The sequence below is a fragment of the Xyrauchen texanus genome, chromosome 36 (assembly GCF_025860055.1).
Source record: "Xyrauchen texanus isolate HMW12.3.18 chromosome 36, RBS_HiC_50CHRs, whole genome shotgun sequence".
Lineage (NCBI taxonomy): Eukaryota > Metazoa > Chordata > Actinopteri > Cypriniformes > Catostomidae > Xyrauchen > Xyrauchen texanus.
In genome coordinates this window covers 29,450,044-29,476,846 of record NC_068311.1, presented here as the reverse complement: position 1 = coordinate 29,476,846, position 26,803 = coordinate 29,450,044, and the positions used below count along the sequence as shown (strand labels likewise).

The 26,803-nt window shown below is 42.1% G+C and overlaps 1 protein-coding gene across 6 annotated transcripts in view; it reads right to left on the bottom strand.

Moving 5' to 3' along the window:
- Window positions 1–26,803, bottom strand: part of LOC127630115 (uncharacterized) — a 41,297-nt gene that overhangs the window by 8,815 nt on the left and 5,679 nt on the right. For 3 of the 6 annotated variants that reach the window (XM_052107548.1, XM_052107551.1, XM_052107549.1), the window contains exons 1-4: window positions 1,933–2,061; window positions 947–1,045; window positions 450–591; window positions 140–360 (exon numbers count right to left, since the gene is read on the bottom strand). In XM_052107548.1, coding sequence (XP_051963508.1) covers window positions 140–360; window positions 450–591; window positions 947–1,045; window positions 1,933–2,037 — 567 coding nt within the window. In that variant the 5' untranslated portion in view covers window positions 2,038–2,061. The other 3 variants (XR_007968828.1, XM_052107552.1, XM_052107550.1) reach the window with 3 other exon arrangements.

The window sequence follows — 26,803 nt, the reverse complement described above, 5'->3', positions numbered from 1 at the left end:
TAAGATTAGACAGCAGTTTTTGACTTCATTAGCTTAACTTTCAGCCATATTATCTTTTGACAGAAACATTCACTTGGACAATCAAAATCATTGTACACTTTTTAAGGAGATACCGGCTCACTAATCTTTTCACACTTACATTTGTTGTGCTGTTGTAGAGTGACCGTTCTGTGGTATTGGTGGTGGCATTTGACGCTGCAGTTCTATTCCATGAAGCAGTGCTGTTTGACCTTGCAGTGGCATTAGATGCTGCAGCGGTGTTTGTATTGGATGTTAATACTGCGGTGTCTGTGCTGTTAGGGTTGCTTAAATCCACTGACCCATATGTGACCAGTAAAGTGATTGGAGACTGCAGAGAGCCTGGGAAAGACAGCAGATGGAAGAAAATGTTTTGATACTCTCATTAAACAATATATGTTCCAGTCATTTATTCTTAGTATTGCACTCACCATTTGTGAAGTTGCCTGTGAAAAAGAAGAGGAAATCCCTTGTGTATGTCACCCAGGCACTGCTGTTGCTGAGACCTGGAGCTATGCAAGTGCACTGAATCTTACTTCTGTTCACTGATCCACAGAAACTTCTAGGAATGAACTACAGCAAAAAACAAAAGTTATAACGATAAAAATCTTTGCTACACAGATTAATCAGTATGTCCCAAAATTATATGAAATCACAGTAGGACTGTCAGGAGAGAGTCTATCCTCTTGAAACTGTGTTTATTTTATTTTGATTTATTTCCATGCACTTTGTTTGTATGGGTCCTCTTAATACAGTCTTCTCTTGAATAGCTACAAACCTTAGAGACCTACGTGGAGAGCAGCAGGATTAGGTTTTATCAACTTCTCCCTACAACTATGCTGAACTAAAAATATCTATAACTTAGGGTCTCCCATGCAAAGCTTGTCAGAGTATTTCGTAGAATATACTAAATCTAGAAGACTCTTACTGCATTATCCTGAGTCAGTCTGCTGTTGTTCAGTGTTGCACGGGTAAATTTCACTATACCATTTTTGTTGGCACAAGAATAGACAGTATCACCATCACCCTATGAAAAGATAAAGTAAAGTAGTCCGAGAAAATTATAATACAAACATTTTGATCAACTGCACCACCACCGGCACACAAAGGAACGGCATACAGTATATAATCATTGTTTCCAAATAGGTTTCTCAAACACTCCTACTGCCCCTTCAGCCCCAGACAGTCTACCATTGTTAAAAAAAAAACAGGTAGTCCCAACCCATTCTTGTCACTATTTACAAAAATATTGACTGAAAATAATGTGCTGTGCTTTTATGATATTTGCTATTTAAGGCCACTATAACGCAATCCGTTCTTGATGCCGGACGCACATCAAAATGTTTTTCTGCGTCAGCATCTTGAACAGGAGTCTGTGTAAGGCCCGGTTCAGAAATCTCAGATCCACAATTTGCTGCAACACACCGCCTTTCTTTGGCACGATGAAGTTTGGGCTGTAGAACCCTTTCCCCATCTCGGCTGGAGGGACAGGCTCTTTAAAAAGATGTTCAACGTCAATGTTTGTGCTCAAATAGAGAAAATATACTCTTTAGCAGGAATATACAATTGTAAAGGGGTTAAAGAGAAAGAAGGAGGCGAGAACCGGCTTGACAATATAACCCAAAATATGTTTAATTTAACAGGGTGGAATGGTTGTTTCAAAAAAGGCACACCGAAATTGAGTGATACTACCAGAATTATCTATTCAAATTACAAGTAAATTCATTCCTAGCTTACTGTGATGGGGCTGAAATAGTGTAGTGCTTCACACTTATGGTTTAGAACTATGAATACCTTTTGGTATACTGAAACACCGGAACCACATATTTAGCATTAGAGTAAAGCATTTAAAATAAATGCTTGAAATGATAAAACATTTTAAAGAGAAACAATTTAAACTGATGGCACTGTTACCTGAAAAGGAGCCAAATATTTAGATTTATATATCCTAACAGGATCACAAAACCCCAAACCATGATTATTTTCTTTTATGAATATATATTTCTTTAATGTGGACATGAATGGGAATTGAATCTTCTTCTGACCTCCCTGTTGTCATGAGAAAGTGAGGTTGTCTGCATTTCTGTATACTGCTCTCGTGGAGACAAAAAAACAGGAACCCTGAGCAGCTGGATTACAGGTCTGTGGAGTGGAGAAACATGCCCTATCTCTCCCGCAGTTATCTCTGCTGATGGTTTCCTGCAATTTATTTAAAATAAATGTTAATTGAAACAAAAACACATAATAGAAAACAAGTAATTCACCATCTAAAAAAATACAGTAGTTTTTGACTTAGTAACTAAACTAACAACCATTTCACCTTTTCAGAGTAACATTTATACAGTATTTTAAACTGGAAAAACTACTTGGCTCACTAGTGACATGTTGTTGGTCTTGTTGAGAGGGCCTGTCTGGGTCAGGTTGTTGGTCATGTTGAGAGGGACTGTCTGGGTTACGTTTCTGGCCATGTTGTTAGAAGGTATTGAGCTGTTGCTAGTGTTAGTTGTATTTGTTGCCTCCATTCCAAGCATCATGCTTGCCATCACCAGGACAGCCACAATAATCCATTTATTCTCCATTAACTCTCTTATGCCCTTGTATCCTTTAATTTTGAAGCCTGATCTCTGTCACCTAAAATAAAGATGAGTAATTTAGTTTGTATAATTTACAATCAAACAGAAGAAGACGGGGTTGGTCACTCATCTGCAAATGGTAACACATTTTTCAGTGTAACCAAGCAAAAAGTTTGAAAAACTATATCAAATTATATAATAAGATTATCAGAAACAATAAGGTAACACTTTACAACAAGGTTGTATAAATTAACGTAAATTCTGTGCTAGATAACATAAACATGAACAATGCTCATTATTTTTATACCATTTACAGATGCAGCCTTTGACAATGCACATATTTTTTCACGCGCTTTCATGTGATCCACCATGTAAAATTGCGCAGCACGACGCATACGGCTTCTCAGAATTTAAATACATAAGTTACGCTTTTCACAATATCCACCTGCATAGGCGCATGGGACTCCAACTTTATCTTTGGTTGCATTACAATATTGACCAGTATAGATCTGTTTCAGTGACCTCACTTTTTCCTCACAGAGCCCATATTTGAGACCATCAGAGAAACAATATCAAGAAAAATTTACATTTGCTTTTGATCCAAGCCAAGTCCCAGGAAAAGTTTTACAGGATGGAAGTCCGCACAAATATTGCCAAATTTGACTTTCACAAAAATGTACATATATTTTATCCACATTCATCTCCATACACCGGCAAGTCTAATGTGTGTCCAAGGGGTACACACAACTAATGTTACATCATCGTAAACATCTCTCAGCCAAGTTACAAATGTTTTTGTGTTGTTTTCTGGTCTGATTTGGTAACAATATTTCAAAATGTCTGTGATGATCCTGTCTATATGAATGTGCATGCTGCTTTTAGTACATGTAGAATACAGAGGCGAGCAAACCTATGCAGGTGTGCCTGGAGTTGAACTATTGTTTTACATATTTTGTCATGCATTTATTAACCATCTCTTTTGGAGCGTAGTTAATTACAAATGTTATTTAGTAATATACAGTATTCTCTACATCAACTTGCAGCATTAATATGACTAATATGTTTACATTTTAGTCTGCTAGCATGAATAAAGTCTGTTACATAATCTTATATGGAGTTGTTATAAGGTAACATATGCACATACACATTATATATGTGGGACTGTATATTGACATTATGGTGCTTTTTATTTATTTCCATGTGCTATTAATTTATCGTCCTATGTTCATTTCTAGTTTAATTGTATCCAACTTGAATATGTCATACATATAACTGACGCATGTACAGATCTGATATGTCTGAATAAATGATCAAAAACCACAGCCATCAACATTGTGTTCTTGAGCAAGGCACTTAACTCCAGATTGTTCCGGGGGGACTGTCCCTGTAATAAGTGCACTGTAAGTCACTTTGGATAAAAGTGTCTGCCAAATGCATAAATGTAAATAAATGTAACATTCCTGCTGACATGTGATGAGGAACATTTTAACGCTTGTTTACAGACAAACCTACAAACAGTATACTCTTACTCCAAAATGATCAGCTTGCACGGTAGTGCACCACATGGAGTGTTATACTTTGAACTCAGAGGACCACGGTTCAAAATCAGACAAGAACTCAAGCTGACACGTGATATGACAGAGACATAGAAGCGTGGTTGTTTCAGAAAATGTGCTTTTCATGCTTTGATTCTGCATTTTAAAGCACTATCGGTTAAGGTAAGGTTTTGTTAAGCTAATTTATCTTTTTGGACACTGTTGGTTAAGTTTAGTGTAAGGTTTTACGTTAGGGAGGTTTATTTTATTGAAACCTCCATCTAAAATTCACCTTAAAAATCTTGTCTGATTACAACCTCATTTTGCTCGGTTTTGGCACTTAAAATGTGCAGCCAAATGTGTTATGAAGAGCATAATTTCAGTTTTGCACAAACAGTATAATGCTCACGTAAATTTCATTAGACCATGTTACTTTTTTATTTTTATTATTAAAACACATTTTAATTACTTTTTTATATTAATAAGGTGAGCAGACTATGCTATTTGTTATTTAATACATCATGGACACATGTTATTAACACAAGAAAAATAAAACATTATAAATGGATATATAGCAAAATTCTTGTAAAAGTGTGGTTCTTTAAAAAAATTTAAACTGTGATATACTATTATTATAATGACCATAGGCCAATAACGATTATAAAAATGACAATGTACAATTAAAATGTACATTTTCAGAAATGTAAATTTTTTTGCCATATATAGAAAAATGGTAATCTGTTCTATTGTCACTGTCAAAGAGTGTCACAACACACTGGCCACCTAGTGAACACATACACACCAGAGATACAGTGCTCTCAAAACAAGACATTTATATCAAATAATAGCTCCAAAAGCACTCTCCTTTTTGGAATAACTGATTTTCCCAGTTATTATTGTTTGCGACGAGCATATACTGTATCCCTGTAGAGTTAGTTTGTCACCAGACACTTGGTTGATTTGCTATGCCAGTGACAACCAGGTGTGGAAGAGAGATTCAGAATGTGTATGTTTAAAGTGACAGAGAGCATGCACAAACTGATAACAACGGGCACGTGCAGACTGACCCCGCACTTATGTTATATAAAGTGGCTTGTAATCAGATTTAGATTTGCGGATTTGTAGTTTAATTCTTTATTTTTATCTGTTTGCCATTTATTTTCCTCTATAGCGGTTCAGCAGTTTATCAATACTGAGAATTACTGTGTAGGCTCTAGAAAATTGACAACTCAAAATTCATACACTTTCAATAATTGTGTGATTACAACATCATGCGGGCCACAAAAAGATGGTTTGCGGGCCAAATTTATAGATCTAAAGTAATCCTGGGTAACTTGCATCATGAGATCTGCTCCATCTTCATCAGACCTCCAGACTAATGAAGCACCCATGAACTTCCCTTCCAATTAAACAAAAAGACGCAACTACAAATCTCCATTTCATCGCTAAGGCTAGAACATTATTAAATAATATCATAACTCAGTTCAAATAAATGCATGTCAAATTGGTGGTTCTCAAGGTATGTCTGAGGTCAGTATACATGTCAGCAAAGTGCCTGGAGAGAGAGAAGTTAGTGAACACAAATGTAGTATTTAATGAAAAAGATAAATATACAAATACATTTACATTTATGCATTTGGCAGACGCTTTTATCCAAAGCCACTTACAGTGCACTTATTACAGGGACAATCCCCCTGGAGCAACCTGGAGTTAAGTGCCTTGCTCAAGGACACAATGGTGGTGGCTGTGGGGCTTGAACCAGTGTCCTTCTGATCACCAGATTACCAGTTATGTGCTTAGACCACTACACCACCACCACTCCAAATAATAAAGGTACAAATGATGGTTAACACAAAATAGCTGAAGACAATGATGAGGGAAGACAGGTGAGGATGATAATGGTGCATCTTGGAAACGTAGTGAAGAAGGTGATTTCAAAATGAAATGAGTCTCTAGAAGACAGAGACACCCAACCAAATGGGGCATCTCCTGATGTCCAAAATGAATAGGATCATACTGAGTAGATCTCAGGTAGACGGCCATGGCACCATGGAAAGTCTTTCAGATGGTCAAGAAACCATGGAGAAGTGGATTGACGGTCAGGAGGCCAAGGAGGAGCCTGCGGATGATCAGGAGGTCAGGGGGGTAACCACAGGTCAGGGACAGGGTCAGGAGGCTTGGGAGGCGGCCACAGGGAAGTGACAGGTTCAGGAGGTCTGAGAGGCGGTCACAGGGCAGGGACAGGATCAAGAGGCCTGAGAGGCAGCCACAGGGCAAGGACAGTGTCAGGAGGCCTGGGAGGCGGACACAAGTCAGGGACAGGGTTAGGGGGCGGAGCCACAGGGGGTGGAGCCACAGTTGGTTTGAGGAGTTAAGTCTCAGGAGGTGGAGCTGAAGGTGGAGCGGGCAGAGTCGCAAGAGGAGCAGGGAATTGAGTTCCAGGAGGAGGATCCGGAGGCAGAGCTGGCGGAGCCACTGGAGGATCTGGGATTTGAGACTCAGGAGGAGGAGCCATAGGAAGAGCGGATGGAGCCACAGGAGGAGCAGAGGATTGCATTTCGGAGAGGAGCCGGTGGTGGATCAGGCATAGCCAATGGAGGATCAGGGATTTGAGACTCAGGAGGAGGAGTTTCCAGGGTTGTAAACACTGGCAGTGATAGGGGAACGACATCTGTGGTCATGAAAAAGGCTCCAGGACCACCAAGGCTGGGGATAAAGTGGTTTACATTGAAGGGAGCTCGGAGACCACTGGAGCCATAGTGCATTTCATATCCTCTCTATCTGAGTGGTTGATATGGCAGCCGCTATGATGTACATGGTAGGAGCTGCTTGTTTATCACTGGTATTGACTCAGATGATGAAATTATTGAATGCTTAGGAGTTAACCCTTGTGCTGTCTTTACATTTTATACCTAATTTGGTCTTCCCATTCAAAAATAAAATAAAAATTTGCTTATAAATCTCTCATTCTATATTTTTTCAACTTGATTTCTTTCTATTAGGACAGGTTTTGTTTTTCTCTTTGGAACTTATTGATCGTAGGCCTCCTTGACCTGAGCTTATGCACCTAATTTTTTAGTGAAAAGGAGCATTATATGTGGATAATTTTGGCAATATTAAATAAAATATGTAAACATGCTGTATTATATATCAAACGTCTAGGTTATGTATGTAACCTCCGTTCCCCGATGGAGGGAACAAGACGTTGTGTCAGAGAAGCGACACTAGGGGTCTCTCTTGAGCGCCGATATTCACCTCTGGACTATGAAAAAAGGCCAATGAGAGTTGGCAACCAGTATTTGCATGTCCCGCCCCCGGACATACGGGTATTTAAGCGGCGCAAATACGGGAGTTCATTCAGGATTTTTCTGAGGAGCCGGAAATGGTCTGGCCACAACGGTGGCTCGGCTCAGCGACGTGGCAGGGCAGACACAACGTCTCGTTCCCTCCATCGGGGAACGGAGGTTACATACGTAACCTAGACGTTCCCCTTCTGTCGCTCTCTCCACGTTGTGTCAGAGAAGCGACACTAGGGGTCCACTTATAAAAGTGCCATGCGCTGAGCCGTGTACGTGAACTGCTGATACAGGAGCGAGCAGGTATTCTTACGTGCAGGACGACCAACTGTATCAGGCTGCACGTACCCTTCCCCAATGCCCCATTTAAGCCATCAGGATTCCTTATCGTTACCCTGGAGGGGGGAACAAGGTGCTGGCCGCCAAGCCTGGCCGGGCCTCTTTTCTCTCTATGTTTCTGGCATAGAGCAACTAGGGCCGGGGCCCTTACACGCATTGAGGGAAGGGGGTCTTAGCCCTTATACAGGGCGGAGAAGACCCTGCGGAGGCAAGTTTAAGTGGCAAAACCATCAGAGGCCTGACTTAGGGCCTATGTGGAAAAGTTGGTGCGGTGGTGGATCCAGCCTCATAGAGGGGGGAACATACAGCACGGCAACCTACGCAGCCGTGACTGCCTAAGGGAAACACGGGAGTCCGCTGGCCAGAGGGGACAGAACCGTGGTGTTACACACAGGGGGAGTCCGAAGGAGGCCTTACCTGTGGAGCACCTATACCAGTACAGGGTAGCTTGCGGTACCCGCAGTGGTTTGGGTCGGCGAGTTCCTCCACTGAACTGCGACCCACGAGGGCTAGGGAGGAATCGACCAGTGTCCCAAACCTGAGATCTCCTGAGAATGAAGGCGCACTGTTTCCCCTGGTTAGGGGGAAGGGCGCTAGGTGCAAGCGATTCACCCGGTCAGATCGTGGGCGTGCTACCGAGTTCTACGGGCTCGGTAACTGAGAAAACACGGGACGATACTGACTCAACTTGGAGATTGTAGAATCTCGCAAAAGTGTTAGGTGTTGCCCAGCCCGCTGCTCTACAAATGTCTGCTAGGGCAGTGCCCCTAGCCAGTGCCCATGAGGACGCAACACTCCTGGTGGAGTGAGCTCGGACCCGCAAGGGGGGGGGCACGGCCTGGGTGTGATAAGCCAGGGAAATGAAGTCGACAACCCAGTGGGCGAGTCTCTGCTTGGAGACAGCGTTCCCTTTCTGCTGTCCCCCAAAGCAGACGAAGAGCTGCTCAGAGCATCTGGTGCTCTGTGTGCGGTCCAGATAAATACGTAAAGCACGTACTGGACACAGCAGTGAAAGGGCTGGGTCTGCCTCCTCCCGGGGCAGCGCTTGCAGGTTCACCACCTAATCCCTGAAGGGCGTGGTAGGAACCTTGGGCACATAGCCCGGTCACGGTCTTAGGATCACGAAAGTATCTGCCGGACCGAACTCCAGGCAAGCGTCACTAACAGAGAATGCATGCAGGTCCCCGACCCTCTTGATGGAAGCGAGCGCGATCAGCAGGGCAGTCTTGAGAGGGCCCTAAGTCCAACTGAGTCAAGCGGCTCGAAGGGGGGTCTCTGGAGTCCCGTAAGGACGACTGAGAGATCCCAGGAGGGGAACAGGTTAGGCCGGGAGGGAGTTATCCTCCGGGCACCTTTTAGGAACCTGACGATTAAGTCGTGCTTACCAAGAGACTTGCCGTCTACCGTGTCATGGTGGGCCGCGATAGCGGCAACATACACCTTGAGGGTGGAGGGGGACATCCTCCTCTCCAGCCTCTCCTGAAGAAACACGAGCACTGACCTAACTGCGCACTTCTGCAGGTCTTCGGCTCAGGAAGAACACCAGTCTGCGAACAGACGCCACTTTAGAGCGTAGAGGTGCCTGGTAGAGGGGGCTCTGGCTTGATTGATTATATCTATGACGGTCGGTGGTAGGCCGGCTAGATCTTCCGCATCCCGTCCAAGGGCCAGACGTGGAGGTTCCAGAGGTCTGGGTGCGGGTGCCAGAGCGTGCCCCTTCCCTAAGAAAGAAGGTCCTTCCTCAGGGGAATTCGAAAGGGAGGGGCTGTCGTGAGGAGCGTGAGGTCCGAAAACCAAGTCCGGGTGGGCCAGTAAGGGGCTACCAGAATGACTTGCTCCTCGTCCTCCCTGACCTTGCATAGCACCTGTGCAAGAAGGCTCACTGGGGGGAAATGCGTACTTGCGCAGCCCCGCTGGCCAGCTGTGTGCCAACGCGTCTGCCCCGAGGGGAGCCTCTGTCCGGGCATACCAGAGCGGGCAGTGGAAGGTTTCTTGGGAGGCAAACAGGTCTACCTGAGCCTTGCCGAACCGGTCCCAAATCAGCTGGACCGACTGGGGTTGGAGCCTCCACTCTCCGCCAGGCAAGCTTTGTCTTGACAGCGCATCCGCTATCACACTGAGGTTGCCGGGGATGTGAGTGGCGCGCAGTGACTTGAGTCGCTGCTGACTCCAAAGGAGGAGACGATGGCCGTCGAACGCGAACCTTAGGAAGGGTCGATGTCGAGGGCGAATTGAGACGTGGAAGTACGCGTCCTTCAGGTCTACCGCTGCGAACCAATCTAGATGCCGGATGCCAGATTAAATTTGTTTCTGGGTGAGCATTTTGAACGGGAGTTTGGACAAGGTCCGATTGAAAACTCGCAGGTCCAAGATCGGTCGTAAGCCGGCGCCTTTCTTGGGTACAACGAAGTAAGGGCTGTAGAAACCCTTCTTCATTTCGGTTGGAGGGACAGACTCTATCGTGTCCTTTAATAGAAGGGAGGCGATTTCTTCGCACAGGGAATGGGCATGTTGGCCGTGTACTGCAGAAAAATGTACGCCCACGAAGGGGGGCGGAGACCTGGCAAACTGAATTGCGGAACCGAGTCGAATGGTCCGCTGCAGCCAGCGTGACGGGTTGGGCAGTGAAAGCCACGCCTCTAAACTCCGTGCTAGGGGCACCAAGGGGACGAGTTTTTTGGACGTACCCGGCGGGGCTTCGCAGTGGTGCGGAACAGGTAACGCGGCGTCGGAAGGCAACGTGGCATCCCGAGGCTCTGGTGCTGAGAATAAACTCAAAGCACTTACCTTGCTTCACGCATCCGGCAGGGGGTGGGTTTGTGACTGTGGAGGAGGTCTGATGCTGGCGTCCTCTGGACTCGTCTGAAGCGGCCGGCCGGGAAACAGTCGTAGGGCTGAAGGCGGGGACACCGCATCCATGGAGCCGGGACTGTTGAGGCCTGAAAGCAGAGTGCCGTGAGAACGGCATTTGCGGGCCAGGTGACCCCAGAGACAACAAGGAAATAGCTCTATAGAGTGTAAAGAATTTAACAAAAAATTGTCCTCCCGGCCCTCCACCGGGGAACGGAGTGGTCTTACCAGCTCCGGAGCTAACGTCTCGGTCTCTGGGTCTGTCATCTCAGGAGCACCTGGGAGCCTTCTGGGTCCTCAAGGGGGTCCGTGAGACGATGGGCATCCAACTTCTGCGGGGAGCTCAACGCTGGGGCTGAGAGCTGGGCCCACTCACTTGTTAGTTGAGGCGGAGCACCACTTTCTTTCTTTCTTGAAAGCCGCAGGAGAACGCCCTCGGCGAGCAGACAGGGCTTGGCCCCTGGTGGCAGGTTTGCGGCAGGGCAGGATGCTTTTTTTGCTTGAAAATAGCCTTCGTCTGTTTCTTCACCACTGAGGACTGCTGGGTGAAGTCGTCAAGTGGTGTCGCCGAATGGACGGAGCTGGGAGACGGGGGCGTTTGAGAAAGCTTGCTTTGTCTGCCTCCCGTACTGCCTGTCCATCGTTGCGTTTCTGGACCACGGAGTGGCCATCGCCTGTTTGAGTGCAGTTCCTGCAGCACGTCAAGAACAGGACCACCCAAGTGCAGATTTTGAAGTGCCCTGGCCCGGTGGACTTGCAGGAGGGGGCCATGGCGTGCAGGGGGGAGCGGTCTGGGACCGTTCTACCACCGAGGGTAGCGAGAGCGGAGGAGCGAGGAAGCTGGGCTTGCTCAGCTCGTCATGCACGTCCGGGAAGGAATCCGGGGGGGGCGTGGCTGTGAGCGGCGCACATGCCCGCGGAACCAATTAAGCCCGGGGAAGCATAGCGGACCTTCTTGCGTCAGGCTCAGACTGGGTGGAGACCCAAAGGTGAGGTTTCGAGGGGGTTCACCTGGCGAAACGGAGCCCGTCACTGTCCCCAGATCGTTTTCATCGCCCGCGGCGCCTGCCTCAATCCCGTAGGAAGGAGGCGAGGCGCGGGGGGCGGCTGAAGCGGCTTTTTCTCACTAGAAGAAAAAGCCTACGACTGCAATGCTGTCATGGCTATGTTCTCGTACTGAAAACATAGACCATTCATAAAAACGCTGCCTGCGTGTGATCGCAACCCAGGAATGCAAGGCAGTTTTTATGGCCGTCAGAGGTGGGGAGAATCAACGCATCCAGAAACTACACAGAAGCGGAAAATCGTCTTTAAAAAGACGTGTCCTGAGAAGGACGTTCAACGCCGCTGTGTTTTGCTCTTTTAGAGCGAAATTCACTCTTTTAGAATAACTCTTTCGAGTTGTCTGCGCTGTCGAAGCGCTCAGGGGCAAGAATGCACAGCCGTGCACGAATGAGAAAGCCGCTGTTATGCGCCGTCAGATCCAACAGCATGCAGAGCGTCAGAGGATTAAACAGGAACTGGGTGTGTAACTCGCAGCAGACTGCATGCACGACCATCGGCTCCGAAGAAATTTTCTGAATGAACTCCCGTATTTGCGCCGCTTAAATACCCGTATGTCCGGGGGCGGGACATGCAAATAAATACTGGTTGCCAACTCTCATTGGCCTTTTTTCATAGTCCAGAGGTGAATATCGGCGCTCAAGAGAGACCCCTAGTGTCACTTCCCTGACACAACGTGGAGAGAGCGACAAAAGGGGAACTAGTGTGCTTTAATGTTTAAACAGGAAATTTGTTTTGAAAAACATTTATTTAGTAAATAATTGCACAAAGTCACACTTGTGGATACATCACACTAGTGTGCTTCAATGTTTAACAGGGATATTTACATTTAATTTGTAAAATTAATTTGTTTCTGGTCAAAAATGAAAATGAATGGGGAAGATCACAAAATAACAAGACTTTTATTTTTAAATGAACCTGGGCAAGTGGTCTAGTATCATGATCAAGTATATGATCAAGAGCCTCACGCAAAGAGAACCACTTTGCCATTGTGCTGCCACAAAATGAATGAGCAAGGCCCTATGAGGATTTACACCGATCATCCACAACATTAAAACCACCTGCCTAATATTGTGTAGGTCCCCCTCATGCCGCCAAAACAGCACCAACCCGCATCTCAGAATAGCATTCTGAGATTATATTCTTCTCACCACAATTGTACAGAGTGGTTATCTGAGTTATTGTAGACTTTGTCCATTCGAACCAGTCTGGCCATTCTCGTTTGACCTCTCTCATCAGCAAGGCATTTCCGTCCACAGAACTGCCACTCTCTGGATGTTTTTTGTTTTTGGCACCATTCTGGGTAAATTTTAGAGACTGTTGTGTGTGAACATCCCAGGAGATCAGCAGTTACAGAAATACTCAAACAAGCCTGTCTGGCACCAACAATCATCCATGCAATTATCTAATCAGCCTATCATGTGGCAGCAGTGCAGTGCATAAAATCATGTAGATACAGGTCAGGAGCTTCAGTTAATGTTCACATAAAGCATCATAATGGGGAAAAAAATAATCTCATTGATTTTGACCATTGCATAATTGTTGGTGCCAGACGGACTGGTTTGAGTTGCTACAAAGTGAATTAATTTGCCTAAGCTCAAGCAATGATAGAGAGGGCCCTGGCGCTATTGTAAAACACTTCCCAAGCAATCGTGCCAGCATCATTCCAAAGCGATGCTAGAATAAATGTAGCTGGCAGTGGAAGTGTTGCTGATGAAAGGCACCCTTTCATTGAGGAGGGATGTCTCCGGCCATGCTATTACCCTCATTCCAAATAGAGTGATTGCTGAAATGATGGCTATACAATGTGTAGTGCCTCCAAAGACAAACATTATTGCCACTCCGTGTGGTATCAAAACAATATACATTGTTATGTTCAAGAAAGTATAGATCTCTTTATTATTATTTTCTTTGTAATAATTTGTATCAATGTTTTTTAACCCTCTTCTCACCTCTAATGCTTGTTTGGTGTTTATTTATTTTCTTCCTATTTACAGATTGCACCATATACGTTGATGTGCAAGCATGTGCCTGTTATTAAGAGGTAATTCAGAAATGGTATGGTGGGACTGCCAGCAGATAAAAGAGCTTTGGGTGGTTTGTTTGGGAGTGGACACCATGACAGGCGCAGACCCCTGCCGTTCTTCTCCAGTTGTATTAATTATTTATTCATTTTCCCTTCACCTCAATTTGGTGAGGCAACCCTTAATTATACCCCTAGCATCTTTAATTGCAAACTGATTCATTTGTGAATCTCTCTGTCTCTCCGTTTATGTTGCAATTCTCAGCCGGTCGTAACAACATGGACAAGCAAATGAATAGCAGGTAACTCTTTAAAATAAGTACACAGTTATAACGTATTTGTAAAACATTAGTTAATAGTCAATTGATCATTTATAAGTTATTGTTCCTACTTTATTAATGCATTAATAAACTGTGTACAAATAGTTTGTTATTCATTTATATTCACTGTAGCATATTATTTCTTATTGTATAATAAGTTAATTTATGGGCAGTTTGATAATGATTTTTAACCTTAGTAAACATCTTGTTAATCATACCTAACTGATGTATTTTAGTTGATGCATGCAAACCAGTGGTAAAAAAGTGTTTATAATTTGTTTTTGGAGGAGGGAGTGTGGGCTAGGATTCTTAAAAATGTCAAGTCTGCATCTAGAGATGCAAGGGTTCGCCTTATGCAATTGAAGATTTTACATAGATTTTACTGGACTGCCTCAAGATAACATAGGCTTGGTCTTAAAGACACACTCACCTGCAGCATTGACTGTCAGAAGTTGGAGACACAACTCATGTCTTTTGGGGGGGTGTTAAGATTCAATATTTTTGGGTGAGGGTTCAGAGTTATTTGTGTGATTTTGAGCACTCAAGTTTTACTTTGCCCCAGACTTTGTATTTTGGGCGATGGGGCGGTCATACATTTGGGGGACAAATTTATAAATAATTGGGTTCTGACAAGTGTCATGATTGGCAGACAAGTCATTTCCGGAGTGGTGTGCGGAGATGGGGAGGGTGGCAGCTTTTGAAGAAGGGGTAACTAGAGGATTGGGTCATTTGGATTTGTTTATGGGAAAGTGGGGCAAATATCTGGCATTTTTGGAAGGCTGTGAAGAGAGAGAGGTGTAGATGTTATGTGTGTGATTATTATATTTTATTAATATAATTATTTTATTTTACTTTTTAATATTAGTTTTTTGTATATCTATAATCATGTGGGACCACTGGGGTGTTCTTGTGGGTGAGGTTGGGGATTGGGGAATTGTATATACATTTAAAATGAATTAATGTATTTGTTACTGTTTTAGTAAAACTTTTTATTGAAGCAATTATTACTTAATAAATGTCATAATTAAGCATTGACTAATTGCTAGATAAGCTTTTTCGTGACCTAATCTAAAGTGAGAACTATTCATGCCTAATAAAACATTTATATATTGATCCAGTACTCTTAAAAACTTGGCCATGAAATAAACTTCTCCACAGCATCTCAAACACAAAGGCTCAAAACAGACAGGCTCTCATCCAGAGATCCTCAACTCTAACGCAACTTTAGCATGTTCCATCCTATTAAGATTTATGAGCAGAATTGTTCTTATTATTACTCAGATTTAAAATGACTATAAATATTTCATTAATCCAGAAGGAAAGTCAAAATACCAGTGCTTCAGTCTGCGTGTGCGCTCTGGAAACAGCCAGCACATCACCAAAATAGCATGATGGTCACATGACAGTAATGAAATGGCAAATAATAATAATAATATTAATAATATTGATAATATTAATAATAAAAGAACAGAAATAGGAAATAGCATGTGACGAAGACAACACTTCTGATCTAAATCCCCACTTTGGGGACAAGTTTCAACTAGCTAAATTCGATATTCAATACATAAAAACTGTTTAAGTTTGAAAGGAAAAGATAGGGCCCTATGAAATTCTGTTTTGCTTTCCCAAATATTGTTTTCCATTTTTTCTGAACTCCATGTTTAAAAGATTAATAAAAAATATATAATCAAAGAGATGACAAATTAAATTAATTCATAAAGTGTTCATCAAATAAAAATTATTTATCAAATGAAGTTCTTCAATCAAATCTTCACAGTTATTTTTTGTCAAATCACATGAGCAAAACAGAGCACTTGCTTGTGAGATTTGCTTAAATATAATTATTCCCAAAATAATACAAATAATACTTACATTTATAATAAACATAACAATAATTATTATTCAAATTAATATTGCATTTTTACTATGCAGTAGTAATATATTTCAGTTGTAAATATTTCAATTTCAAGCACCATTTAAACCAAGCTTTTATTTTAATGGTCACTGTGTCCGTTTATTACTTCCGGATAAGCATTTCACTATGTAGACCCGTTATTATTACACCATAATAGGCTGCAATTTAATTAAATAACTAGTCTGGAATGTGCTGTGCTCTTCTCATTAAATGTGCATTTTGCTTTCTGCAATCTAATACACTGTGCACCTAGTCATAATGTGATGGTTTTAGTGGGTTATCGGCTTCACATATCAGATTGAAGCATGAAGCACAAGAGAACTGGATATTTTTTTAATTAAATTGCAGGCTTTTGTGATTTAATAATCACACTAAGACACATATACAACACATAGTGACAACGTAGTATTGGCCCAAATGGTCAACTCTCACACTGGCCCGGGCCAGCTGGCCATACTGTTGAACCATGTTAATAAATGTTTAATTAGGCATAATTAGCTCTCACTTTAGATCACGCAGAATGCTTAGCTAGCAATTAGTCAGAGTTGTATTATGACCTTTATTAAGCGGTAATGTATTTAATAGTAAGTGTTTCTAAAACATTAATAAACACATTAATTAAGCAGAAATATGTATCTAATTCATTAAATATTTGATGTCTTTATTAACCATAAATTTATGATTTCTTAATGTTCTCATTTACACTTCTTTACCATTGGTTTGCTCAACTAAACTACATCAGTTAGGTATGATTAACGAGTTGTTTACTAAGGATAAAAATGATCAAACAGCGTATATATTACTGTTTTTAAATAATAATAAATAATTTGCTAATGTGAATATAAACAAATAACATACTATTTATACATAGGTTATTAATGTATTAATAATGTAGGAACACTAATTTACAAATTATCAATTAACTATAAACTAATGCTTAACAAATACATTATAACAGTGTACTTATTATAAAGTGTTACCGAATAGCAACCTGATTTTTGATCTTCAGGATTCCCCTATTGCAAAAGAGTTGGAGAGATGAATGGTGGGAAACTTGCAGTTGATGATTTGTTCATTTGACAAAACACTGCTGTCCAGCATTGAATTAGGCTTCAAGATGAAAGCCCTTTTAAACAGAGATCTATACTTATTCACCCTAGTGACAGGGCATTGGTGAAGCATTTTAGGGAATTGTTAGAAGTGGATATCATTTGCAAGTCAGAGAGACCATTTGCTTCACCCATAGTGGTGGTTAAAACATAGACTGGAAAGATCAGACTATGCGTGAACTATAGAAAAATAAATATGGTTACAATAACAGATGCCTATGTTCTTCCAAACATTAAGTACATTTTTCAGCCCTGCCTGGTTCTGAAGTAGCCAAGGAAGATAAAAAAAACAGCATTTGTGTGCCTATAGAGCTTTTTGGAGTTTAATCTAATACCACCAGGTGTCACTTATGCACCATGCACATTTCAAAGGCTTGTGTAAGAGATTTTCTTCTAAATTAAGTTTTGGTGTCCCTAGATGATTGAACTGTGTTGTCTGACACCTTGAAAGAGCATGAGAGAAGACAAATGAAGGTGTTGAACCAACTTAAAGACTATGGTTTGAAACTCTCTCCTAGGGCATAATGTCCATTCTGAGGGAGTCCATACTGACCTGGAAAGAATACCACCACTGAAGAGCTGGCCGCATCCCCCCAAAAATTAAGGAATTGAATTACCGGGCCACGAAGGTCACAGCGCCGGCACTCGGACAGGCGACGCCCACACTCGTGATCCAAGAACGACATCTGTCGCTGAACCTGGTCGATATGCGGGACCCCGACAAAGCCCGCTTTCTCAACGCCCCCGTCTCCGAGTTTGGCTTATTTGGTGACACCGTTGAAGACTTTGCCCAGCATTCACTGAGGAAGCAGACAGAGGCCACCTCCCACATCATGCCTCGATGGTGTTCCAGCGCGAGCTGTGCTCCGTCTGCTCGCAGAGGGCGTCCCCCCTGCGGCTTCTAAACAACAGGCAGCTCCGCTTCAACATGGGCCCAGCTCTCAGCCCCAGCAGGAAGCTGATGCCCCTGTCTCACGAACCACCACCAGGACCCAGAAGACTCCCAAGCATTCCTGAGACTATTAAACCAAGGAGCGAGATGGCCGTTACAGAGTTGGTATCTGGACCACTCCATCCCCCGCTGGGCCACGGTACCCACATTTCCAGGAAAAAGAGAGCGTTTGGTCACCTAACCGGTGCCCCTACATGCCGTTCTCACGGCGGTCTAGTGCCAAACACCTACAGTCACGGCCCCTTGGACGCAGGTCCCCTCGCCTCCATGCCTTTGACTGTAGACTCCCCGTGGGCCGGTTCAGATGAGTCTAGAGGACGCCTCCATAGGACCTCCTCCTCAGTCACCTGCCACCTGCCAGGTACGCGGAGCAAGATAAGTGCTTTGAGTTTTCTTCTCGGGACGTAACTTTGCTCCACAACATAATGCTCCCCAACATAATATTACCTGCTCCCCCCGCTGCAAAGTCCCACCGGGTACATCATACGTGATCGTCGCCTTAGTGCCCACCGCTCGGAGCTTGGACGCGTCGCTTACACTTCCAACACTTTGCACTGGCTAGCCGAGACCATCCAACTCGGCTACGCGATTTAGTTAACCAGGCACTCACGCCACAGGAATGTGATAGAGCTGAGATTAAGCCAGGGTTCTACGGCCCTCACTACATCATACCCAAGACAGGCTGTGCGTGGCGGCCAATCTTGGACCTACGAGTCCTGAACCGGGCCTCACACAGACTCCCATTCAAAGGTGCTCACGTGAAAACTCATTCTAACGTGTGTCTATCATCTAGATTGTTTCACAGCGGTAGACCTGAAGGATGTCTCACTTTTTCCCTTGGCACAGACCCTTTGTACGGCTCGCGTCCGATGGCCCAACTTACCAGAACCAGGTCCTCCCCTTTGGCTTGTCAAAGTCCCCTCGCGTCTTCACAAAGGTTGCAGAGGCCGTCCTTGCCCCGCTAAGGGAAGTGGGCATCTGCGTAGTCGATTTCCTCGACAACTGGCTGATCCTATCTCACTCTGGAGAGTCTCTGTGTGCCCACAGCGACCAGGTGCTCAGGCACCTCAGCCGTCTAGGGCATAAGGTCAACTGGGAAAAGAGCAAGCTCTCACCGGTTCATCTCTTTTCTCGGCATGGAGTTGGACTAAGTCTTAACGACAGTGCGCCTCAGAAGCAAGCGCACACAGCCGATGTTGAATTGTCTAAGTTTGCTCAGACAGCACCATGACGGTGGCGTACATAAATAACGACCTGATCATCAGGTTTCTTAGAGGTGCCCGGAGCCTGAACCCTCCCAGGCCATACCTGTTCCCCTCATGGGATCTCTCCATGGTAATTTCAGGCCTTCAGAGACCCCCTTTTGAGCCACTAGAGTCAGTCAAGTTTAGAGCCCTCTCCTTGATGACGGCCGTCCTGATTGTGCTCGCTTCCATCAAGAGGGTTGGGGACCTGTGAGCGTACTCTGTCAGTGACACTTTCCTGAAGTCCGGTCCGGCAGATGCTCACGTTATCCTAAGACCTCAACCAGGCTACATGCCAAAGGTCCCTACGACTCCCTCAGAGGTAGTGAACCTGCAAGCGAAGCTGCACCAGAAAGAGGCAGACGCAGCCTTATCGTTGCTGTGTCCAGTGCGTGCTTTGCATACCTACGTGGACCGCACACAGAGCTTTAGATGTTCTGAGCAGCTCTTTGTTTGCTGTGGCAGACAGCGGAAAGGGGCGCTGTCTCCAACAGAGGTTGCCCACTGGGTTGTCAAAGCCATGTTGATTTAAAATCTTGTAATTTTTATCCCCTTTTGTTTATTTAGTATTTATCTGTTAAGGTATTGTATTTATGGTAATATTTTATAAAGTTTTACTCTGGTTGGATTGTATAAAAGAATAAAAAGTTGCATTTTAAATTTAAATTCAAATATAGCAGCAATCATCGGGGTCCAAGCACGTATGGCCAGGACATGGTCAAAATTATTAAACTGGACACAATAGATCCTGTGGATGCTGTGGACACAGCTGTTTTTGTGTAAAATTTCTTCCAAAATAATTTTTATCACAAAAAAAATGGAAAATGTACAACATGTCATCAAAAGATAATGAAGAAGAAGAGCAAGAGAGCATTAGAAGAGCAAAAGGCTAAGGCAAAGAGGATTTTCAAGGATTTTTAGTCTTGGCGCTCAATTACCGTGCATAAATGAGATTTTGGATTGCTGGACAATTAAATCAGGAAAATAAACTTGCATAGGGCTCTTTATTTGTTGTAGAGCTGCTGCTATTTTTACTGCATAGATATTACATAACAAGAGCAATAACTGTAAGTCAGAGGATTTAATGGAATTTCTGAACTTGCTGCTCCATCTAGTGGACAAAATTGCTAGTACATCCTTCATCTGTCAATTACAGGAGGAACAAAAAATATTTATATTTGGTGTTGACAAGAGGAAAATTATTATATTTAGCACATGTCCTCAGACTATTTTGAAGTGTATATATTTTAAGTTTTGTCATATTTGGACCTTGTGTACACAAATAAATGCATAGTAGTAGTTACAGTTCAAGCCCAAAGAATACATTTGCTTATATCTTCTAAACAATATGACAAATGAAAAACCTGAAAACAGTTTTGTGTCAGGACAGTCCCTCGGAAATTTTCAAGCCAATCGGAAAACTAACTAAGAGTTCGAAAAAGTAGGTTTTTCAGAAAATTCTAAATGGTGGAATTTTTTTGGGTCGGAGATATACATTTTGTTCATCTTGACTTTTTGAGATAATTAAAATCCATTACATTCCTGTAGCAGAAGATATAATCATTGATAACACAATACAAAAAGCGGCTTTAGAATAAAATGTATTGTTTACTACCATATTATTGATCATAAGTCAATCATTGGCATACAGTTCACAGCAATCCATTTCACAAGTGAATTTGTCAATCAGTTGGAGATTTATTATGAGGGCTTGTTTAAGGACCCGTCAATGTACACCTGCATCATTTTGTATTTTTTTTAGAAACAAGCCAGGGGTATACATAGTACACAATACTACAGATATATTTTACAATAATGCCAAGACATTATATTCATTACATAGTGCAATGATTTTCAATGCTTTGGAGTTGTTGGAGGTACAAAGAGTATTTAAATAATATTTAAAGTCTTTACAAAAAAGTGCATATAGGGGCTTTATAGACATAAATTTACACTTATGTATAAAAAAAACTTGGCAAGAAAAATAAACAGATTAATCACAAAATATTAACTTATGCTGATGATGTCACAATTATCACAATTCTTTTGATACATTTTTGTCAGGAGGAGGAGGAGTCTCTAGATGATGTATACAACATGTTGTGCAAATTGGGGAAACAGCCAAGGACAAGTTCGAAAAAGTAGGTTTTTAAAAAAATATACATGATAAAATTTTCTTGCGGTAATGAAAATCCATGTGACCATAACATTATGGGGCACTGAAGTATTCAGAAAAACACAAAAATGGTATTCTAGACTGTACGGCTATGGACTTATTAGTAAAAATATGAATTAGCTTATTATAGCACCACCATGTGGCCAATTCTCAAAAAAAATTTATACGCACCTTGTGCATAATAAGTTTCATGGCCATCAGCCATTCACAATTAGGCTGGTTCTGAAACTTGACTGGAAGCTGGTGGCAATTTTTGTTGATTTGTCTAATCAGCATGTTAACGATAAAAATACTCACTTGCACACTCATACTAATGTGCAAGTGTTACTTTTAGGTCTGCCTTTGCGCACCTGCATCTCGTCTGATCACCAGACCTCAACTGATTGAATCGACTATAAAAAGACACTGAATCAGAGCAATGGAGAGAGGAGAGCAAACATTCACTGGTACAAAAAACAAAGCCTGATTATTTTCTTTTGTTTTTCCTACGTTATAACTTGATCTGTCATTTTTCTTATTTTGCCTGCTACCAAAATAAGTTTCAGGTATTTCAGTTGTTTGTTCTGCTTTATGGTTGTGTTGGCATAAATGTTTAGTGTTAGGTTCATTTTTGTCCTTCTTTTGCTTTGATATGTGTTTTTTCTTTTGTGTAACTTATTTGTCATGGGATATTAATAAACATTAATGTGACATTGTATCACAATTGCATGTATACATTTTATGTTGCCTTCCCCTTTTTCATATATCATTTGAGTTAAAGAGTGTTCATAACACAACCCTGCCAGCAACCTTTCAAGTTTCGTGCATCTGTGTGTTCCAGATAAGGAACCATAAAGTTTGTTCATCTGGATGTTCCAGATTGCAAGAACCCTCTCTGTGCTTCCAAGAGATCAGCATTCCTCAGCTCCTTTATGTCCAAGGCTGTTGAAACCGAATCCACTTTCCCCACTGTAATGTGAAAGTGGAAGATGTAGCCATCAATGAACTCATCGCTTGTTCAAGCTGAATGTAAATCTCACTTCCAAATCTCTATCCAGATACATTTCTTGGCATTAGTGTATACTGTCTGTTTATTTTCTAATATTCTTTAGATTACATAACCTGTGTATCAAATGTCTAGCAAATAATCTTTGATTTATTTGTTTAATTAGTAATAAGGTTTACCTTATTAATTAACAGAATCAGAAATGTATCCTTCATAAGATAATAATAGTCATACTTTGCCATTGCTACATCCAATTCAACCATTTGTTTCTTTCCATCTTATGCATTTTATTTACTTATTCATTTATATTATCCTTTAGCATATTAGTACAATTTAGTAGTTGTTAGTTTTTCTTGTGTAAAATTAATTTCATTACAACTGTAGAGCTCTTGCTGTGTAATCAACACAAAGAAGACAAAGGTTAAGTCCAATCGCACAAGTCCTGCAGATTAATCAGATGACCAACTGCCTGACAATTTACATATTTCAAATGTATTGAAGGGTCCATTTGGATCATTCTTATAATTGTTAAAGTGAAATTATTTAGCTGGTGCCACAAGGATGGAGGGAGGTAATATCTGATATTCATACTCGCACACATACACACTTTAATTGGCATGCGATCAAAAATCACCACATACTTTGGTGTCTTGTGTGAGGTTTCAATTGGTGCCCAGTGCAATTATCACTACAGTATAGATGGAAATATTTGTTACCACTTTGTAAAAATATCCAAATTTTGAACTTACTTATTACATCATGCATACTACTTGCTGATGTTCTATCAAGAGAGGCACATTATAAGTTTTCCTTCCTTTCTAAATAGTCAGAAATGTCCTCATTTGTTCCATAATTTAATTTGAGCCTGAACACTAATGCCAACTAGGACCGCTTGGAATCTGGTAGTGGTGGTAGATGACCAACTTAACTTCACTGCCGACATCTCATCAACCACCCGGTCTTTCAGATTTGCACTTTACAACATCAGAAATATCAGACCTCTCCTGTCCAGCTCCTGGTACAAGCTCTAGACATTTCAAGACTGGACTATTGTAATGCTCTGTTGGCCAGCCTAAGCTAGTACGATTAAGCTACTGAAGATGATCCAGAACACAGCAGCAAGTCTGGTCTTCAATCAGCCAAAGAGGGCTCACGTCAGCCCTTCTCTTGATTTCACTGCCTGTATCTTCCCACATCAAATTCAAGGCTTTTACTCTTGCCTTCAGGATAGCCTGTGAAACAGCACCCTCTTCAATTTACTCCTCCTGCTCTATATCCTAACTGGCTCTCTGCAGTCAATGAATGAGCCTGGTGGTCCCATCGCATACAGGCACAAAGACTATTTCAAGATCATTCACTTTCTCTGATCCTCTGTGGTGGAATGAGTGTTCAACCTCCACACGATCTGCTGAAACCTTCACAACATTCAACAACCAGATGAAAGCACATCTGTTAAGAGAGCACTTAACCAATCCACACTAAATGCACTTAATATTTAACAATATTTAAAAATAAAGGAAAAAAATCTTGTCTTTCTTCAACGCTAGATACTACTCCAGCCCCATTGAGAACCTTGCAATGCTATCTACGCTCCTCATTTGTAAGTCGCTTTGGATAAAAGTGTCTGCTAAATGACTAAATGTAAATGTAAACACCAGTGACAAAAAGATGGCACAAGCTTTCTTTATATCAATATAAATGAATAAAACAAAATATGTTAAGCTGATATTTATGTGGATTCATACAGCCAAAATTGTAAACTAAGTTTAAATGTTAAAAAATGTAATACATTTTTACATTTTGCTACACATCCAGGAGGCCTTTATATTAAAAACAGGAAGACGCAGAATGGGGGTCTCATTTTAAGAGTTATAACTTGACATTGCAACTTTTAAAAGTGCTATGAGGTGGATGATAACAGTTGAAGCAGTTTGTCTATTGCATGTTTGTGTATGTTTTTAAAAATAGTCCAGATGTGTCCTGTTTAAGTCCCCATTGGTGTGCTGGAATTTTAAGCTTGTTCTCTCCTCTTCACCTTTCTGATTGAGTGCCAGTGGGCGGGCCAAGGGTGCAATGATGTAAAAGTAGGCATAGACGTCTTGCTATAGAGGCAGTCATGTGCTGATGTATTCATCTGTGATGTCACAAAGTAGAGAAAATACAGACAATCCATTTTTACAGATATTTTTATAGGTGTAATCGAATGCTATTTTTGTATTTATTATGGAACATTTGCCAGTATGAATATTCAAAGCAGTTCTGGAGGATGGAGATGGCATTCTCTCTCTCTCTCTCTCTCTCTCTCTCTCTCTCTCTATATATATATATATATATATATATATATATATATATATATATATATATACAGTGAGGAAAATAAGTATTTGAACACCCTGCTATTTTGCAAGTTCTCCCACTTGGAAATCATGGAGGGGTCTGAAATTGTCATCGTAGGTGCATGTCCACTGTGAGAGACATAATCTAAAAAAAAATCCAGAAATCACAATGTATGATTTTTTTAACTATTTATTTGTATGATACAGCTGCAAATAAGTATTTGAACACCTGTCTATCAGCTAGAATTCTGACCCTCAAAGACCTGTTAGTCTGCCTTTAAAATGTCCACCTCCACTCCATTTATTATCCTAAATTAGATGCACCTGTTTGAGGTCGTTAGCTGCATAAAGACACCTGTCCACCCCATACAATCAGTAAGAATCCAACTACTAACATGGCCAAGACCAAAGAGCTGTCCAAAGACACTAGAGACAAAATTGTACACCTCCACAAGGCTGGAAAGGGCTACGGGAAATTGCCAAGCAGCTTGGTGAAAAAAGGTCCACTGTTGGAGCAATCATTAGAAAATGGAAGAAGCTAAACATGACTGTCAATCTCCCTCGGACTGGGGCTCCATGCAAGATCTCACCTCGTGGGGTCTCAATGATCCTAAGAAAGGTGAGAAATTAGCCCAGAACTACACGGGAGGAGCTGGTCAATGACCTGAAAAGAGCTGGGACCACCGCTTCAAAGGTTACTGTTGGTAATACACTAAGACGCCATGGTTTGAAATCATGCATGGCACGGAAGGTTCCCCTGCTTAAACCAGCACATGTCAAGGCCCGTCTTAAGTTTGCCAATGACCATTTGGATGATCCAGAGGAGTCATGGGAGAAAGTCATGTGGTCAGATGAGACCAAAATAGAACTTTTTGGTCATAATTCCACTAACCGTGTTTGGAGGAAGAAGAATGATGAGTACCATCCCAAGAACACCATCCCTACTGTGAAGCATGGGGGTGGTAGCATCATGCTTTGGGGGTGTTTTTCTGCACATGGGACAGGGCTTACTGCACTGTATTAAGGAGAGGATGACCGGGCCATGTATTGCGAGATTTTGGGGAACAACCTCCTTCCCTCAGTTAGAGCATTGAAGATGGGTCGAGGCTGGGTCTTCCAACATGACAATGACCAAGCACACAGCCAGGATAACCAAGGAGTGGCTCTGTAAGAAGCATATCAAGGTTCTGGCGTGGCCTAGCCAGTCTCCAGACCTAAACCCAATAGAGAATCTTTGGAGGGAGCTCAAACTCCGTGTTTCTCAGCGACAGCCCAGAAACCTGACTGATCTAGAGAAGATCTGTGTGGAGGAGGGCCAAAATCCCTCCTGCAGTGTGTGTGCAAACCTGGTGGAAAAACTACAGGAAACGTTTGACCTCTGTAATTGCAAACAAAGGCTACTGTACCAAATATTAACATTGATTTTCTCAGGTGTTCAAATACTTATTTGCAGCTGTATCATACAAATAAATAGTTAAAAAATCATACATTGTGATTTCTGGATTTTTTTTTTTTAGATTATGTCTCTCACAGTGGACATGCACCTACAATGACAATTTCAGACCCCTCCATGATTTCGAAGTGGGAGAACTTGCAAAATAGCAGGGTGTTTTTTTCTCACTGTATATAGAGAGAGAGAGAGAGAGAGAGAGAGATATATACATATTTTAACTGCTCTGAAAAGCAGGTTATCCTGTTTGAGCATTTCTCTGTATGCAAGTAACAATAGAATGCTAATGTGGTCACCTTTACTGAAGGCAGGGGAGGGGTTTGAAACTTTCCTTTAGTGTGAATAACACTCATCCAAGACCTGATCAACTAAAATGTGGAAAGTAATGTGCTGATGATATTTAGGAATTACTTTTCTCTTCTTAGCCATGTTAACCTTTTCGCAACTACACTCAAACTGGTGTGATCTGCATTTGCACTGCTGTTTACCTGAAGAAAACAAGTGAACCATATTTTGAAGACTCATTTATAACAAAATATGAAGACATATTTTTAGGTTGTTTGCTCATTACCTCTCAGATTTAATTAAGACATTCAGCAGATGTCTCTGAGACGTTTATG